This window comes from Buteo buteo, chromosome 7 (genome assembly GCF_964188355.1).
Source record: "Buteo buteo chromosome 7, bButBut1.hap1.1, whole genome shotgun sequence".
NCBI classification, from domain to species: Eukaryota; Metazoa; Chordata; class Aves; order Accipitriformes; family Accipitridae; genus Buteo; species Buteo buteo.
Window position 1 is genome coordinate 11654770 of NC_134177.1, and position 17918 is coordinate 11672687.

General features: G+C 64.8%; 2 protein-coding genes across 3 annotated transcripts; one reads left to right on the forward strand and one right to left on the reverse strand.

Annotated features, from left to right (window-relative positions):
- Positions 1–5291: 5291 nt before the first annotated feature.
- Positions 5292–13593, forward strand: ECEL1 (endothelin converting enzyme like 1). 2 transcript variants are annotated; one of them, XM_075033218.1, is made up of 17 exons: positions 5292–6035; positions 7983–8051; positions 8185–8295; positions 8837–8929; positions 9160–9284; positions 9718–9940; positions 10093–10191; positions 10288–10362; positions 10857–10960; positions 11168–11226; positions 11382–11433; positions 11629–11696; positions 11808–11932; positions 12212–12277; positions 12509–12604; positions 13175–13251; positions 13494–13593. In XM_075033218.1, exons 1-17 carry the CDS (start codon positions 5292–5294, stop codon positions 13591–13593), a joined length of 2286 nt encoding a protein of 761 aa, XP_074889319.1. The 2 variants fall into 2 exon arrangements, with proteins under 2 accessions (XP_074889319.1, XP_074889320.1); XM_075033219.1 differs by having other exon boundaries at positions 10857–10954.
- An 896-nt stretch (positions 13594–14489) lies between these two features.
- LOC142033325 (intestinal-type alkaline phosphatase-like) lies at positions 14490–17884 on the reverse strand. The gene is made up of 11 exons (XM_075033221.1): positions 17695–17884; positions 17019–17135; positions 16788–16903; positions 16366–16540; positions 16048–16220; positions 15825–15959; positions 15663–15735; positions 15445–15577; positions 15155–15348; positions 14906–15016; positions 14490–14818 (listed from the first exon to the last, which is right to left on the reverse strand). Exons 1-11 carry the CDS (start codon positions 17762–17764, stop codon positions 14556–14558), a joined length of 1560 nt encoding a protein of 519 aa, XP_074889322.1. The 5' UTR covers positions 17765–17884; the 3' UTR covers positions 14490–14555.
- Between the last annotated feature and the right edge of the window lie 34 nt (positions 17885–17918).

Below are 17918 nucleotides of genomic sequence, written 5' to 3' on the forward strand. Positions count from 1 at the left end.
CGGGGCTGTGGGCAGCGGCCAACCAGGGGGCTGTGGGGTGCAGGGGCTGGCCGGGAGGTTAGGGGGGCAGACGCCGGCGGGTGCCTGTGCCCCAGCCCCGCGGGGGTGGGCAGCCAACGGAGCCTCGGCTATTTCTTGGAAATTTCGCAGCATTCATTTCAGTGCAAATAAAAGCTGTCATTGCCGGAGAAATGATACTGATCGGGGTCTGAAAAGACAGCAAATTACCCGCCTGAAAATGCACCGCTGGAAAAAAATGCATATTAAACACACAAAAAGGCACTTTGCCATCAGCCGCGCTTCCCCCGCCGCTCCAGAATAACCACACTTTACATAATTCTCCCTCTCCACCTCCGAATTAATTTCGCAGACAGAGGCAGAGGCAACCCTCTGACAATAGCAGAGGGGAGACGCGGCGGCGGCAGTGGGGGGGAGCAGGGCTGGGGGCTGCTGGGGAGGCACCTGGCTATGGGCTGGCGGCATAGTGGGTAATGGGATACCAGGGTTGGAGTTGGGGGGGATCAAGGGGTTTGGGGGGGGACTGAGGGGTTTGGGAGGGTTGGGTCCATGGGTGAGGATTGTGGATGTGTCCAGCTGTGGGGTAGAGTGCTCCTGTTCTTCCCCCCCTTGGGTGCTGGGGATGGGGTCCCTTGGGGTCGGGTTTGTGAGGTGATACCCACATCAGTGGACACGTCTTGGGCCAAGTGTTTCCTACAAGGGACAATCCCTCACCCCCTACCACTGGTGTGAGCCTGCTGTGTGCCCACCCCAAAGCCTGGCACCCTCCCTGGAGGCTGGCAGGCCCTGTTGGGGTGCACATACCCAGTGTGACGGGGACCCCCGTGCACCCCACCTGCCCTGCTCTCCTACCTGCAGTGCCAGGCACATGGGTGCGCCCAAAGGACACTGTGAGGCCATGCTGCCCACCCGGGTTGACACCCCCAAACTAGCACCCCTCTAAGAAACCCCTGGGAACCTGCCCCACTGGGCACCATGCCTAGCACCCCAGCACTGCCGAGGGGGAGCAGCGGGTGTAGTGGGGGGTCCAGCAGCAATGGTGGGGCTGCTCGGCACTGAGGGGCTGGTGAAGGGGAGGGTGGGCGGAGGAGGTTGGCACCGCGCTGCTTTGCATTTTCAATGACAGACCCATGCCGGGTGCTCGGAAGAGTGGAAAAATCTTATTTGTCACCTGCTGGCGGTGCGCGGAGGCTCCCGCGCCGCGGCTAATCTCGGGGAAAATGAGGACGCCGGTGGGGTGGCCTGCGGGACGGGCAGCGCAGAACAGGGCTGGCGAGGCGAGTGCTGTCCTGGGCCCTGCTCCGGGTCAGAGCCATGGGCCACAGCACAGGCAGGACCCCGGGGTCACACCAGCCTGGTGATGCCTGGATGTATTGGCACCGTGGCACAGATCCTGCCTGCTGGGGGTGCGTGGGCTGGGCAGCACTTGTGGGCATCCTGGAGCAAATGCCCTGTGCCCCCAGCCCTGCCTGCAAAGGCACAACCTCTTTTGCTTCCATCCCAGCTTCAGGAGCAGCCGCCTGCCTCGCAGCGCCAGCTCCTCAGGTTGGCACTGCCTGCGCATCCTCTTGGGGCATTTTTTGGAGATTTTGGGGGGGAGTCAGCACTTGGAAGTGGGTGCAGGCACTGCCTGACCTCCCATATCTGCACGTAGGTGCCCGTTCCATGCCTGCCGTACCCCTGCTTCTCAAGATGCCAACTCCCGTGGGACACCGCAGCGCTCTGCGGCCGGCTCAGATTTATCCATTATTTTATATCCACACGCCTTTAATTTTTACAGCCCTGTTGGAGCAATACCCACGGCTGTTAATAATGCCAGCCCCCTCCCCCCCACCATGTGCATCCATCATGCTCCCACCAAGGTGCCAAGCAGGTCTCGGGGCCGGGTAAGTGCAGGCGTGGGGAGGCCAGTGTATGGCACCCAGCCCTGTGCCCTCACTCTCCAGCCAGCCACCCCAGTGAGTGGCAAGGTTGGGCACCCCGTGCCCACCCATGAAGCAGCCTGGGTCTGGGTACCCTTGCATCCACCCCACTGGGGCTGGTGGTGCCTGGCTTGTTGGAGTGCCAGTCTCTCTGGTAGGATTCATGGAGCACCTGTGCCCTGGCATGTGCCCCAGGAAAGCTTTGCTGCAACACGTGGCGGGGTGTGTGAGCGTGCCAGGGTACATGTGCCTGTAATGGGAGCTGGACAGCAATGCATGTTTGAGACTGGGGGGGGGGGGCAGACATAACATGTGTGTCTGTACTGATGCATGTCGGTGTGCATGGGTGTACATGTGATATACATGTGTGCCACGACCTGTGTGTGTGATGTTGCATGTCTCAGTGCTGCAGTAGGCACCTTGCCTGGGCTGTGCTCAGCACCCTGGCACCCCAGCATAGGAAAGCGCAGCCTCAGCCACCCCAGGCAGTGAAGGCTGTGCCTGCGACCAGTCCATGGTGTCCACGGGACAAGACAGTGGGTGCCACGCCAGCTGAGCCACCCATCCCATGCCAACCAGGGTCCCCATGCCACGTGTAGCATAGCACCCAGTATGTCCTGCCTGGGGCTACCCCCCCAGCACTCAGAAAGACCCAGGGCCCCCTCCGAGCACCCAGAGCTGTGTAGGCACGGGGGGGGGGGGTGTGGGGGGGCGAGGGTGGCACGCACCCCCGAGCATGGCAGGCAGGACGGCTGTGCGGGGCTGGGGAGCGCGGCCGCTGCAGGGGGCCACCGCGGGCGGTGGGAATTGCTGGGCTATAAATCTTGCTGGGCCCCCCCGTGGCAGAGTGGCTCACGATATTTATGTTGGGGATTTATCTGCAATGCAGTTTAATATTCCCGGACCTTCGCGTGTGTGCGTGTGTGTGTGAGTGCATGGCCCCCTCCCCATGCCACCCCGTGCCACCCCCATGCCCACCCTCTCACCCGGAGCCTCCCAGGCTCCGTCTCCTGCCCACCCACAGCCCTTTCTCCTTGCACCCACTCTGGCAGAACGGGACGGACCCCCAGGGTGCCCGGGCACGGCGGGGGGTGCCGAGCCGCCGGGGTGCTCCTGGCACAGGCTGCCGGCCGTGCCCACCCGTGCCCCTCCTGAGTGCCAGGCTGCCGGGGGGGGCGGGGGGCAGCAGCAGGGTCCCCGGACGGGGGGGGATGCCAGGCGGAGTGGCACTGCCAGCCCTGTGCCAGGCCCCCGGGGCGGGGGGCCCGGGGACCCCCCTGCCCTGCCTCCCCGCCGGCGGGGATGAGGTAAGGCTGGCGGGTGGCACAGGGCTGCTCCATTTGCATAATAATCTCGTTAATGGAGCCTGGCCTGCGGGAGAGCCGGGCTGGAGACACCACCCCCTCCCCGCCCCGCTGCCTCCCTCCGGCCCCGCCGCTCCGCCAGCCGCGGCGCGGGGCGCGGAGCGGAGCGCGGGGAGCGCAGCCGGACGGGCAGAGCCGGGCCGGCCCGCCGGCAGCCTGCCGACAGCCCCCGAGCAAGCCGGCGAGCACCCCCGAGCACCCGCCCCGAGCATCCCGGGCAGCATCCCCCGAGCATCCCGGGCAGCGTCCCCCGAGCATCCCGGGCAGCGTCCCCCGAGCATCCCGGGAGCATCGTCCAAGTGTTTCGGTGAGCAAGCGGTGAGCGACCCCCGAGCACCCGCGGACATCCCGGGCAGCATCCCGGGGAACATCCCCTGAGCATCCCCCGAGTACCTCAGTGAGCACCCCGGAGCAGCCCGGGGAGCGCTCTCCGAGCCTGCCGGTGAGCACCCCGCGAGCATCCCCCGAATATCCTGGGCATCATTCCGGGGAGCACTTCCCGAGCTCCTCTCGAGCATTCCTCGAGCATCCCCCGAGCAACCCTCGAGCATCCCCCCAACACCACAGGCATCACCCCGCTGAGCACCTCCCGAGCATCTCGGCAAGCGCCTCCGAGCATCCTGGGCAGCATCCTCCGAGCGTCCCGGGCAGCATCCCCCGTGAATCCCGGGCAGCGTCCCCCGCGCACCCCCGAGCATCCCCCGAGCATCCCGGGCAGCATCCCGAGTAGCACCCCCCGAGCATCCCTCCCCCCCGCCCCGGTCTCCGGCGCCCCGCCGCACCGTGCCCGCTGCCGGCCCCGCAAACTTTCCGGTAGCGGCAGCTCCCCGGCACGGGCACCGCCGGGCTGCGGCGCCGGGGCACAACTTTGCCCAAGTTGCCGAGGGAGCGGGGGCCGCGGGGCTTGGGGGGGCCCCGCCGCGGGGATACCGGCCACCTCCCGAGCGGCTCTTTGTCCCCAGCCTGTCCCCCCCCACCTGCAAATCCGGATGCCATTGTGCACCGAACAAGGCTTGGAGTCCCCTTTCGGAGCCCCTCCACAACCCATCTATGCCCCCACCCTCCTTTCCCCACGGGCAGACCCCCTCCTCCCCAGCATGGCACCCCTGCCAGACACCCCTGCCCATCGGGCATCAGCCAGCAGAGAGGGGTTGGGTGGATGGTGGTGGTGACGGGGAAATGCTGTGAGATGTCCATGGGGTCCAGGGCTCCCCCCCAGACTGGAATTAACTTTGTGCACACATCACGCGCCGCACCACAATTTGACACAACGCAATGCAACACGGCGCACCACAACCCAACCCAACACAATGCAATGCTGCGCCACGGCACAACGCGATGCAACCTGACGCAGGGCCACGCAACCCGACCCAACCTGCAACACCCCAATGCAATGCCTTCCCCCCAAATCTCTTCCCCAAGCTGCTCACCCCCTTCGTACTCCACCCAGAGGGGCTGGAAGCCCTGTGCCCCCCCCCCCAGACCGGGAAGGGCTCTCACGGTGCGGTGTGAGGATGGGCTCGCTGGACCACCTTGGACATCCATCCAGCGTGGGTGCTCTCACCGGTGCGCTGGGTGGGCGTGGGATGGAGCTCTGCCAGGGGCTGAAACCTGCCTGGGATCGTGCAGGCAGGACCCTGCCCTTTTGCCAGAGGGTCTGGCAGAGGGGACAGCCCTGGGATAGAGCTGCCACCGAGCTCCTTGGCTCTGGGGCCAGTCCTGGTGCTGCCAGTGGGGCATACAGGCAGGGATGGTAACACAGGCAGCGACGATGGCAACCTCCCCCCCTCCTCGCTCCTCCCAACCCCCCCCCCCTCAACCACCTCCTCTGCCTTTTCCAGGAGCTTCCTGACTCACCCGGACACCCTCCAGCACCTCCCTGCAGCAGGCACAGCTCCAGCATGAACCGTGGTGTGCCTGAGCCTGCCCGCCACCTGCCCTGAGCCCCCCGTGCCCGTGCTGCCTGTGGGGAGCCCCATCCCTGGCCATGGAGAAGACCTACTCATTGACAGCCCACTACGATGAGTTTCAGGAGGTGAAGTATGTGAGCAAGTACCAGAGCGGCACCCTACCCAATGGCTTCGCCCTCCAGCTGGGCACCGGGGCCAAAAAACGCCGCGGGGGGCTGCCGCGCTGGAGCCGCCGGGAGGTTTGCCTTCTCTCGGGGCTGGTGTTCGCTGCGGGGCTCTGCGTCATCTTGACGTGCATGCTGGTCCTCAAGTACCTGGCGGCTGAAGGGGACAGCTACTGCCTGGAGGGGTGCCAGGAGAAGAAGGCCTTCCTGCGGGCATCCCGCTTCCTCAGCTCCAACATGGATGCCACCATCGACCCCTGCCAGGACTTCTACTCCTTCGCCTGTGGCGGCTGGCTCCGGCGACACGGCATTCCCGAGGACAAGCTGGTGTACGGCACCATCGGAGCCATCGCCGAGCAGAACGAGGCCAAGCTGCGGGCGTTGCTGAGCCGCCCCGTGCGGCGCCGAGCCCCTGCCTCGGCCGAGAGGAAGGTCAAGGAGTTTTTCCGCTCGTGCCTGGACCGGGCTGAGATTGACCGGCTGGGCCCGCGGCCCATGCTGGAGGTCATCGGGGAGTGTGGCGGCTGGGATGCCCCCCCGGGCCGCGGGGACCTCAACGAGCTGCTCTACAAGACGCAGGGGGTCTACAGCGCTGCCGTGCTCTTCTCCCTCACCGTCAGCCTGGACGAGAGGAACACTTCCCGCTACGTCATCCGGGTGAGGGCACCCTGCCCCTGGGGCTGTCCCCCCCAACCACCCACCTGTGACACCCCCCCCCGCCCTGGGTGACACTGTCCTTATTGCGGTGGCACCAGGCGCCTGCCCGGTGTGTGGGTTTGCCTACAGCGGGCAGCAGGGCTGGGGACACCCCCTGTCCCTGGGGGCCCCCCATCTCCTCATTGTGGGACCCCGGTGTCAGGCTGCCCCAGGGTAAGGGTGGCACCTCCGGGGTGGGGGGAGGATGCAGATGGGGAGACACAGGCAGGGGGACATACAAAATGAAGCAGCCCAGCAGGGCACTAGGGTGTCCGTAGTGCCAGCAGCCGAGCCCCTCACCTTGGCATCCTGGCTGCCATCTGCACACAGGGGCCAAGCCCTAGGAGGGGACAGGGGGATGCCCGCTGGCCCCTCAGCACCGGGTCATGGTGCCAGGGCAGTTGCCCATTGTCAGCCTTCCTCACCCCTGCCAGCCTGTGTCCCGGCACTGTGGTGCCACTGGGTCATGGGTGGGCTTCTTCGGGGTGGCCAAGCCTCAAGCCCCCTCGGTGGGTGTGGGAGTGTGGTGGTGGGCGTGGTGGGGGCACAGTAATGGCATGGTGGGGATGACATGGTGGGCATGGGGGGCCGTGGGGGACGGGTGGCACAGCAGTAATGGCACGGTGGGGACACGATAGTGGGCATGGGGGGAACATGGGGGTGGGCACAGCAGGGACATGGTGGGATTGGGGCAGTGGGCATGGTGATGGCATGGTGGGGACAAGGTGTTGGGGATGGTGGGAGCACTGGGGGGGACACAGTGGCTGGGATAAGCTGCCTGTGCCCTGTGAGATGGTGGGGCCGGGGGGGTGGGTGGGTGGGGGTGTGAGTGTGAGTGAGTGTGAGGGCCCAGGGAGGCGCAGACCGTGCTGATGGGCCACGCGTGTGTACACTAGAGGGAGCGTGTGTCACAGGGAAAGGGTGGGTGTGCGGGGCTGAGCGGGAGGGTGCAGGTGTGCGGGGGGTGTGACAGGGTGGTGGGGGGGGAGATGGGTGTGACAGGCAGAGCTGGGTGTCAGGGCTTGGTTGGTTGTGAGTGTGTGTGTGGTTTTGGGGGTGGGGGTGAGAGTGGGTGCGCGATGGGTGTGAGTGTGACAGGGGGGTGTGAGAGGAGGCTGGGTGGGGGGGTGAGGGCTGTAGGTGTGACAGTGCTTTTGTGGGAAACCAAAGCGGGGGGTGATGGGGGGATGGGGTGGACAAAGGCTGGGGGTGCCGGTGGGTGTGCAGGGCAGCGCTGCGGCTGTGTGCATGGGGGGGTGTGGGGTGGGACACGGGGGGGGGGGTGAGCCATAGAGAAAAGGGGAGGGTGCGTGTGTGTGCATGGAGGGGGGGTAAACTAGATGCTGCATGCATAAGGGTGTGAGGGGGGGTGAGCATGCATAGGTGTGAGCCATGAGGGGTGAGTTACAGATGTGTGTGTACACAGATATGTGCAAGCGTGTTCAGGTGTGTGTATGTGCTGGACACCGTGCCTGTGGCTACAGGATAGCGGGGGGGGGGGGGGAGGTGTAGGGTTGTGGTCTCCATGCAGTGTGGCTCATCCCTGTGGCTCCCCATGGGGCAGGCTGCAGCACAGAAGTGGGGCCAGCCATGGGGTGAGGTGTGGGGCCACCATGGGGCAGAGTGTGGTCCCAGCATAGGGCAGGCTATGGGGCAGTCTGTGTGCCAGCCACGAGTCAGGCCACAGAGCAGGGGCCTGCCCTTTGCTCAGTGCTCCCAGTCCACTGCAGCTCCAGCACCCTCTAGCAGGAGGGAAACTGAGGCACAGGACCTGCCCATGCCTGGCCCACCATGCTGCCACCCCACAGCTCCTGGGGCACCCTGCAATACAGGCAAAAGTGAGGGTTGCCTTGCCCAGAACAGCCCCCCCTCCCTCTGCTCACCTGCTGCCCTGTCTCTCCCCACCAGATCGACCAGGACGGGCTGACTCTTCCCGAACGGACCCTCTACCTGGGGCAGGATGAGGAGAGTGAGAAGGTGAGGGGGGGGGGCACACCGATGTCATGGGGACACCAGGAGAGGGACCAGCACCCAGCATGGGGTGCCAGATGGGGGGCACCCCACTGCCAGCAGTGTGAGGTGGTATTCAGCATTCCTTCCATCGGCACAGATCCTGGCTGCATACCGGGTGTTCATGGAGCGGCTGCTCACCCTCCTTGGGGCCGAGCATGTGGAGCAGAAGGCCCAGGAGATCCTGCAGCTGGAGCAGCACCTTGCCAATGTGAGGGGGATGCCTGCCCTGGGGTTTGGGGTGCCCCTGCACAGCCCTTGGGCACCCTCGTCACAGATCTTTGGGGACCTCCATGCCTGGTCCTAAGGGATCCCATCCCAGTTCGCTTGCGAACCTCCACTCCTAGCCCTTGGGGACCTTCATGCCTGGTCCTTGGGGATCCCAGCCCTTTGAGGACCCCGTGGCAGATTCTCAGGGACCCCAGCCCCAACATCTTGAGAACCCCCCAGTCCCAGCCCTTGGGACAAACACTCCCATGTCCAGTCCTTGTGAACCTACTCCAGGCCCTCAAGGACTTCATGCCCACGTCTTGAGGACTCAAGTCTCAGCCCTGGGGGACCCCTGTGCCCAGCCCACATGTACCCCAACTCCTTGGGGACCCCATGACCAGCCCGCAGGGCCCCACTGGCAGCAGAGGGTTCCTGGGGCAGGAAGCCAGGTGGGATATGGATCAGTAGCCCCTCTTGCCCAGAGCTGTGCCCCCCCAGAAAGTGGGCAGCAGGATGGTGACAACCGTGCCCACCCCATGCAGATCACGGTGTCCGAGTATGATGATGTGCGGAGGGACGTCAGCAGCATGTACCACAAAGTGACCCTAGGCGAGCTGCAGCGGATCACCCCCACGGTGAGTACCCCTGGTGCCCAGTCTGCCACCCACACTTGTCCCTGTCCCCCTGCTCCACACCCTCACTCCCTCCCCACCCCAGATAAGTCCACTTGAGGATGATGAATTCATCCTGCACTTTTCTGGGTGGGAAGGGGTGGTGGGAGGCTGGCAAGTCCGGACCAGGTTCCCTCCAGGGTGGCATGGAGGGGTGGGTCCCTGTGCCCCCCTGACAGTGCCCACCCTGGCAGCTCAAGTGGAAGCGCTTGCTGGACCGCATCTTCCATGACAACTTCTCGGAGGAGGAGGAGGTGGTGCTGCTGGCCACTGACTACATGCACAAGGTGTCCGACCTCATCCGCGTGACGCCCAGCAGGTGAGGGGGGCTGGCACCCCCTGTGTCCCCAGAACCTTCCCCAGCTTGGCAGGGGGCTGGCAATGGGGGTGGGCACAGGGCAGCGGTGGCTGGTCCCCTCCCCCATCACCCTCAACCTGGGGAGGCCAGGCTGGGCACGGGGACCCTGGGAAAGCTCCTGGGAGAAGTCACTGATGTGAGCCCCACAGCACCCTTGTCGTGCCTGGCCACCGGCCGAGCCCCGCCATGCTAGTGGTCACCAGACTCAGCACGCAGCAGGGAGGGAGACGGTGCCAGCCCGTCCCTGTGCCCCCACAGGTCGTGGCCATTCCCGGGGCCCGCCTCGTCCCCAAGCAGGGATATTCCCACCCTAGCACATGCTCCCCACCCTCTGCGTGTGCCTGGGAACATGCCCAGTGGGGGGGGGGGGCTGATATTGCCCCCCCATCACCAGGATCCTGCACAACTACATGCTGTGGCGCATCGTGGTGGTGCTGAGTGAGCACCTCTCCACCCCCTTCCGCGATGCCATCCATGAGCTCTCCAAGGAGATGGAGGGCAATGAGAAGCAGCTTGAGCCAGGCAAGATCTGCCTGAGCCAGGCCAACAAGCACTTCGGCATGGCCCTGGGTGCCCTCTTTGTCGAGGAGCACTTCTCATCCACCAGCAAAGCCAAGGTAGGTGATGCTGTCTGTGGGCATGAAGCCACCGTGTCCCTCCTGACACCTTACCAAGGTACCTACTGCCACCCAGCACCCCACCGAGGGCTGTCTGCTGGGGTGGATGGGTGGCAAGGACACCATGCAGCGTCCATGGTGACCCACCATAGGTGCAGCAGCTGGTGGAGGACATAAAATACATCCTGGACCAGCGCCTGGATGAGCTGGACTGGATGGACGAGGAAACACGGAGAGCGGCCAGGGCCAAGGTAGCGGTCCCCAGCATGGAGCCCTGCCCTTGCCCCCACCACGGCCTGGGGGCGTGCGGAATGGGGGCCTGACCCCACCACTCACTTTGCCCACAGCTCCGGTACATGATGGTGATGATCGGGTATCCCGATTTCCTGCTGAAGCCAGAGGCCATTGACAAGGAGTATGAGGCAAGGGGTGGCCCAGGGCCACGTGTGGGACATGGGCACGTGGAGGGGGCAGATGGTCCCCACATCTGCCTCAGGGTCTGCGGAGACCACGATGGGGACATGCCACCCCAAAACAAGCCACCTCCTGGTTGCTCATTGTGCCCACCACTCGCATGGCCACAGCCACATGGGCAATGCCTCAGTCCCTGAGGTCTGGAATGATGTCTCCTTCCCCACATTGCACCCCCTGGAGCTCAGTCTCATCCTCAGCAAGGGCTGGGGGTGCCAGCATGGTCCAGGGACCCCACAGAGGTGATGGAGATGCAGCTGCCCACGTGGGCACACAGCATGGGACATGAGGACACACTCATGCCACATCCAGCCCGTGGCCACAACCCCACACCCTCTGTCCGCAAGGCTCATGGGGGTGGGAGGACACCCCAGCCCTGCTCCCCACACTCTTGGGGGTGGCATTTGGGGCTGGCATCCCCTCTGATGTGGCTGTGCCCCCCCAGTTCGACGTGGACGAGAAGACCTACTTCAAGAACATCCTCAACAGCATTGCTTTCAGCATCAGGCTCTCGGTGAAGAAGATCCGACAGGAGGTGGACAAGTCCGCGTGGGTATCTCCTTGCTCTGGGGGGGGCATAGCATGGCCCACCAATGCCCTCTGTCCCCATGCCCAGTTGCACCCCACAGGGTGTAGGCAGGAGGGCACAGGCCAAGCCAGGAATGTCCCCCTGTCCCCCCTAACTGTGCAAGGGAGTGGCATTTCCATGCCCCCCCCGGTGCCCCCACAGCCTGGCACCTCTGTCTGTCCTTGCAGGTGGCTGCTGCCTCCCCAGGCGCTGAACGCCTACTACCTGCCCAACAAGAACCAGATGGGTGAGGCATTGCCCAGCCCCCCAGGATCAGGCCCCTGGGGTGGGGGAGGTGTGGGGAGGGGGGCACGGCGCAGGGTCCCCTGGCGCCAGATGACACTGTGGGTGAGTACAGGGCAGGGTGCCCCCCCCAACTGCAATCCTCTCCTGTGTCCCCAGTGTTCCCCGCTGGCATCCTGCAGCCCACCCTCTACGACCCCGAGTTCCCGCAGTGAGTGTGGGGCTGCGGCATGGCCAGGGGGTGCCAGGGCTGGGGCTGGGGGCACGGGTCGGGGTACCAGGGCTGGGGCTGGGGACAGGGGCATGGCTGGGGGGGTGCCAGGGCAGGGTATGGGGATGCCAGGCCCTGGGGTCATCGCCACCACTGTGCCCTCCAACTCTCTCACTTCTGCTCCCTGCCCAACAGATCGCTGAACTATGGTGGGATCGGCACCATCATCGGGCACGAGCTGACCCACGGCTACGATGACTGGGGTGAGCAACCCCCCCTACCTCATGCCAGGGTGGGAGGTGGGTGGGCAGGGGACAGCCAGGCAGGACGCCTGGGTCCCTCGGGACTATGGGTGGTGGCGGTTGCCTTGGCAGGGGGACAGTACGACCGGCACGGGAACCTGGTGCACTGGTGGACGGAGCGGTCGTACAGCAAGTTCCTGAAGAAGGCACAGTGTATTGTCAACCTGTACGACAACTTCACCGTCTACAATCAGCGGGTGAGATGCCCCTCGCCTGCCAGGCAATGCCCCAGCACACGCTGCCCCGTGGGGGGGATCCTCGCTGCTCCGTCGCTGGGGCTGGGAGCCTGCAGGAGAGCGTGGCTCTACCCTGCTCAGCCCTGAGAACTGAGAACTCATCACACCTTGGCTGGGAATTTCCTCAGGGCACTGAGGCAGGGCACCTGACGCACAGCCTCGGTGCCAGGGTGGGGATGGAGGGATGCCTGGCTGGGGGGGGCACCTCTGCTCACCCCATCATCACTCCTCTCTTGGCAGGTGAATGGCAAACACACGCTGGGGGAGAACATCGCTGACATGGGGGGGCTCAAACTCGCCTACTATGTAAGTGTCCCCCCCATCCTGGGGTGTCATGGCCCTGGCAGGGCCATAGGGCGGCTGCTGATGCCATACCCACCGGGTGGGCGGGAGACCACCCCCCCCAGCCCCACCTTGCCCCCTGCAGCATGGAGTGGGCATGATCCTGCTTGCTGGTTGCTGGAGGGTTTGGTGGGATGTTCAGGGCAGGTTTGGGGGGGCACCCAGGCCATGCTGAGGGCACCCCTTGTTCTCCAGGCCTACCAGAAGTGGGTGCGAGAGCACGGCCCCGAGCATCCCCTGCACCACCTGAAATACACACATGACCAGCTCTTCTTCATCGCCTTTGCCCAAGTGAGTGCCTGCCCCTGCCCTCCCCATATGCGGCACATACTGGGGCGGGGAGGGGGTTCACCCTGTGTGGGGCTGGTAGCCCTGAGGGACTGGGCAAGAGCCCTGGGGGACCTGGTGCCCATGGCCAGGAGCCAGGCTTGGCTGTGTCAGCAGGTCCTGGGCTCAGGGTACAGGGCTCAGCCCTGCAAGGAGCACCTCGCACTGGCCCGCTGCTCCTGGGGACCCCACAATAACAATCATCTGTCCCCCCATCACCTCCAGAGACCCCACAGTAACAAATGCACATGATCCCAAACTTCTAGGAGACCCTACAACCAGGCAGCTCACAACCCCAGGAGACCCTACAATAACAAACGTGCCTCTATGCTCTCCCAACCCATCTCTAGCAAGTATACAGGCTCCCAGGAGACCCTACAATAACAAGCACAACCAGGGCATCGCTGCCCTAGTCCCCAGCAGGCAGAAGGGCCGTCATGCCCTGGTGGGTGCCAGGACCCCACAGGCCCTGGTGGGTGCTGGGGCCTGGGGTGCCCCATCCGGCTCACCCATGGGAACCTTTCTCCCCTGCAGAACTGGTGCATCAAGCGGCGATCCCAGTCCATCTACCTGCAGGTGCTGACGGACAAGCACGCGCCGGAGCACTACAGGTACCTGCTGGCCCCAAAATGGGGGCTGCACGGTGGGTGCCAGCCTTCCCCATGGCTGGTGGTGGTGTGCAAAGTGGGGTGGGCACCCTTTGGGGTGCTGGAACCAGCAGGTTTTGGGTGAGCATGCCTGGGGTAGGGGATGGGGTGCTGCTCGGGTAAGCGGGTACCCTGAGTAGGATGCATGGCAGTGGCAGGAGGGGGCAGCTGGTGCCCAGCTCTGAGTTGCCCCCCTCTCCTGGCAGGGTCCTGGGCAGTGTCTCGCAGTTCGAGGAGTTCGGACGGGTTTTCCACTGCCCCAAGAACTCGCCCATGAACCCGGCGCACAAGTGCTCGGTGTGGTGAGGCCGATCCCCCCGGCAGGCTGGCAACCCCTGGTCCCCATCCCTGCCCGTGTGCCACCCTGTGCTGGCTCCTCACCTCTGCCCATCTCCCTGCTCCTACTCTCCAGGCAAAGGGGGCACCCCTGGGTGACACAGGGGGTCACCCCCCAAAGACAGGCATCTGCCCGAGGGGTGGAGGCAGCGGGGAGGCACTTGGGGTGGGCATGAGCTCCTGCCCAGACGCAGCTGCCTCCTGCCCATTCCCTTCCTACCCCCTGCCCTGCAAACTGGGGGGGGGGCTGAGTACTCATGGAGGAACTAGGCAACGCAGGGCACCCCCTAAGCACCCGTGTACCCCCTCTTCTGTCCACCTACCCCAAATCCTTCACCCAGCCCTATCACATCCAGTCCAGTGCCGGTCAAGGCAGAGGGAGTGACCCAGAGACACTGTGGGGTTGCCCCATGCCAAAAGCCTCCCCCTGCCCGGTGCCCTCCCTGCCCCCATACCAGCCCCATCCTGTCCCTACATCAGCCCTGCCAGGGGGTGGGCACAGCCAGCAGAGCTTGGGGCCGGGCAATGCCAGCCTGCCCCAGGAGAGTGGGGACACAGATGCCTGCTGTATTTTTTGCTGCTGTTTCTGGTCAATAAAGCACTGGATATGCTGGGCAGGTGCAAGGGGCCATGGCTGGGGGACTGGTAGCAGTGGGCAGCATCCCCAGCCTTGCCTGCATGGCATGGGTACCCACACACCGCTAACATGCCTGTCTCACCAGCATCACACCCCACGTTTATTAAACACCGAGCACCCTGTGTGGGTGGCATAGGGCCCCCCCCCACCCATGCCTGGGATTTGGTGCCCCATGGCTGCCACATCCAGACCAGGGATGCTCCAAAAAGCCACCATCCACCTGTGGGTGCTGCAACCATGGGGATGGGGGGACGCAAGTCCGGCAGCGCCCGTGGGGTACCCCGGGGCCACGGGGTCAGTGGAAGAGGGGCAGGAGGAGGGTGGGCAGGAGCAGGGCCAGGGCCGTGGCATGGGTGCCAGGGGCAGAGTCCCTCTGGTAGCAGGCAACATAGGGCTCGAGGCAGGCGGCGTAGGCCATGGCGTGGGCCACGTAGGTCTGCTCCTGCACCCCGTGGAAGAGGTGGGCCATGGGGCCCTTGGCCAGGATGGCCACATCCTCACCACCGTGGGTCTCTGACGAGAGGGGCACGGCCGCCTGCTGCAAGTAGTCGTACTGCCCTGTGGAGGGGGGGAGAAGGAGGTGAGGGAGGCAGTGGTGGCCCCCAGCCCCATCCCACCACCTGACCATGGTCCCTGTGCCCTCACTGGCAGTGTCATCGTCCACATCGGTCCGGTTGGCGCCTGGGTAGCCTGGCCCGTTCCCGTAGAGGATGGAGGTGTAGTTCTTTTTATCAGAGGCTCTGCTGGGGGCCAGACCTGGGGAGGGGGCGATGGAGGGGTACATCAGCCAAGAAATCCCTGTATCACCCCTCTGGCCACAGCCAGGGTGGCCTGGAGCCAGCAGCGTCCAGCACAGGGCCATGCCCCACTCTCGGCGGCCGGGCAGAGCCCTACCGAAGATGGAGGAGCCGCGCAGCGTGTAGCCACCGAAGGAGAAGACGTGCGAGTGGTCGGCGGTAACAACAGTGAGGGTCTGTGCCTCGTCTGTCAGGATGCCCGCCCGCTCGATGGCCCGGTCAAACTCCACCGCCTCCGTCAGCGCCTTATGGGCTGCACCGTCGTGGTGGCCGTGGTCGATCCTGCCGCCTGCAGGGACCGATGGCAACACCCCTAACTCTTACCCCCACCCTGGGATTTGGGACCCCCCTTTCACCCACCCCAGGGGCACCGGCCCCGACTTATCTTCCACAAAGAGGTAGAAGCCGTTGGGGTTCCTGCTCAGGATGGTGATGGCCACCTCCATCATCTCGGTGAGCGATGGGTCCAGGGTGGTGTTACGTGCCAGGTTGTACTTCATGTCCGCGGGTTCGAAGAGACCTGGGAGGGCACACGTTGGGGACAGCCTCAGCGCCTGCATGCATCCCAGTGGCTGTCAGATCCCAGCACACAGGACATTTGTTACCCATCAAATAATTCACGCTGGGGTCAGTGGCGGCAGCCAGCATCTCTGTCCTGTTCCAGACGTAGCGGGCACCCTGCGGGAAAATCCCACAGGGGTTTAGTGGGTGCTCGCCTCCACGCCTGGGGGTGGTGGGCAGAGGACCATTGCTGCCGTGTCACCCACCGGCCGTGCCTTCAGCCACATGTTGATGAGGTTATTCCCATCCTTGCGCATCCCGTTCGCCGAGTAGTAGGTGGGATACTCAGGGTCCGGCGTCCCCACGGGAGTCATGTATTTCCGACCGCCCCCCAGGATCACCTGGAGGGGAAGAGACGGGAGCAGTGTTAGTGGGGGTGCCCCACAGGGGTCTGCCCCTGGTCCCCCCTTCCCATGCACAAGTGCTCACGTTGATGTCGACATTGTGGACCAGCTGCCAGGCGATGTCCTTGCAGCCCTGCTGTAGGGCATCCGCGGGCATGCTGGCATCCGCGTACCAGTTGCGGTTCACCACGTGGGCGTAGGTTCCCGAGGGCGACGCGTGCTGCACCCGCGTCGTTGTCACGATGCCCACCGCCTTCCCTGCCGCCCCCCCATCCATCAGGCCCCACGAAGGGAGACATGGGGTCCTCTACCATCAAGCCCTGGGATGCTCATGGCGAGGCAGCCCCCAGCGTGACACCCTTTGTCCCCACGAGGTCTGCCCCAGCCCTGTGCCCTCCTTTACCAGCTTTGCGAGCTCGCTCCAGCACGGAGACCACCTCGTTGCCTGCCGTGGTGTTGCACTGTGAGTGGCGGGCGGCCGCGCTCAGTCCCACTGTCTGGTAGTTGCCCTTCACCCCGCAGAGGTAGGCTGTGGCTGTCCCCGCACTGTCAGGGACCTGCCGGTCCACGTTGTACGTCTGCCGAGGACACGCACCAGGCTCAGGGTAGGGGGCAGTTGGCAGAGGCACCCAGCGGGGTGCCCTTCCCCAGCACCCCTTGCCACGCTCATTTCCTCACTCGAGGACAAGCGTGTGATGGGCAGGGATCCTGTGCACTCCATATGTGCATCCCTGGGGTGCTTCTGTGCCAGCAGCCCCATGGGCATCACTGCGTCCCCATGCCCGGCATCACCCTGGCCCCATGCCCAGCACGGCGGTGATTTACCTTGGAGAGAGCCACGTAGGGAAAAGCATCCAGGGCAAGGGGGGTCTCAGGGCCCAGCTTCCCCTGCTCCTGCCCCTTTAGGGTGCGGGTGGCCGTTATGGTGGGGATCCCGAATCCTGGGCGAGGAGAGAGGGTCCTGGTCACCCTCTGGACCAGGTGCCCTCCCTGCATCCTGCTCCATGGGGCACTGGCCATGCCAGCCTGCCCGCTGGGGGTACCAGTGGGACTCACCATCCCCGAGGAAAAGGATGAGGTTTTTGGCTTGGCTTATCCTGGGCTGGATCTTGAAGGATGCCTCGATGGCTGCGGCCGCCTGCTTATTCCAGAAGGACGGCTTCTCCTCCTCCGCTGGGACAGGGCAGCACCTATCAGCCCCAGCTCACCAGCACCTGCATCCCTGGGGCAGCCACATCCCAGGGGTACTTGCTCCATGGGCATCCCCATGCAGGGACCTCCTCTAACATGGACTGAGCAGGTCAGAGTGCTGTTTGGGGCGGGGGGAGACCATGCGGGCTTGCACCCACTGCCCAGCCCAGGGGTCCTGGGGCAGAGAAGGGCGGGAGGCCGGCAAAAGCAGACACGATGGGGAGTTATCTGGCAGGTGGAATGGGACCAAATCCATGGCGGGGTGGGAGTCGAGGCTACAGGCAGTTCCCCCAGACTTCCCGAGCCCAGTAACAAGCAGGAATCTGACCCCACAGGGGAAAACTGGCTCAAGGGTGCCAGAAAAGCAGGGGTAGCCCCCATTAACCCTTGCACAGCTGGGAAGCCCCTGCTCCCCTCCCCAAACCCTCCCTGTGGCCAGCCAGACTGGTACCCTGCCGGGTGCCCCACTTCCCCAGGCACCCCACTTCCCCAGGCACCCCACTGCAGCCAGCCGGGCACCCATCCCCATCCTTGTCCCCACCTGGGATGGCAGCACTGCTGAGCCCTGCCCAGAGGCTCAGGCAGAGGGTGAGGGTTGCCAGGAGCTGCATGGTGAGATCCAGTAGCCCAACGCCGCTGGCAGTGTCTGCAACTCTAGCAGATCCGGGGAGGGACTTTGGACCAGGATCAGCCCTGGCGGGGGGTGTGGAGGGGTTCAGCACATCTCTGATAGCGTGGCACCCTGCTGGGCAGCACAAAGGCCAT

Coding starts and splice junctions, on each gene's coding strand:
- LOC142033325 (XM_075033221.1), bottom strand. CDS start 17,764: ATGCAGCTCCTGGCAACCCTCACCCTCTGCCTGAGCCTCTGGGCAGGG. Junction 15,578..15,662: donor CAGCGTGAATTATTTGATGG/GTAACAAATGTC, acceptor GTGCCCTCCCAG/GTCTCTTCGAACCCGCGGAC. Junction 15,349..15,444: donor GGCTTCTACCTCTTTGTGGA/AGATAAGTCGGG, acceptor ATCGGTCCCTGC/AGGCGGCAGGATCGACCACG.
- ECEL1 (XM_075033218.1), top strand. CDS start 5,292: ATGGAGAAGACCTACTCATTGACAGCCCACTACGATGAGTTTCAGGAG. Junction 9,941..10,092: donor CATCCACCAGCAAAGCCAAG/GTAGGTGATGCT, acceptor GACCCACCATAG/GTGCAGCAGCTGGTGGAGGA. Junction 11,933..12,211: donor TCACCGTCTACAATCAGCGG/GTGAGATGCCCC, acceptor CTCTCTTGGCAG/GTGAATGGCAAACACACGCT.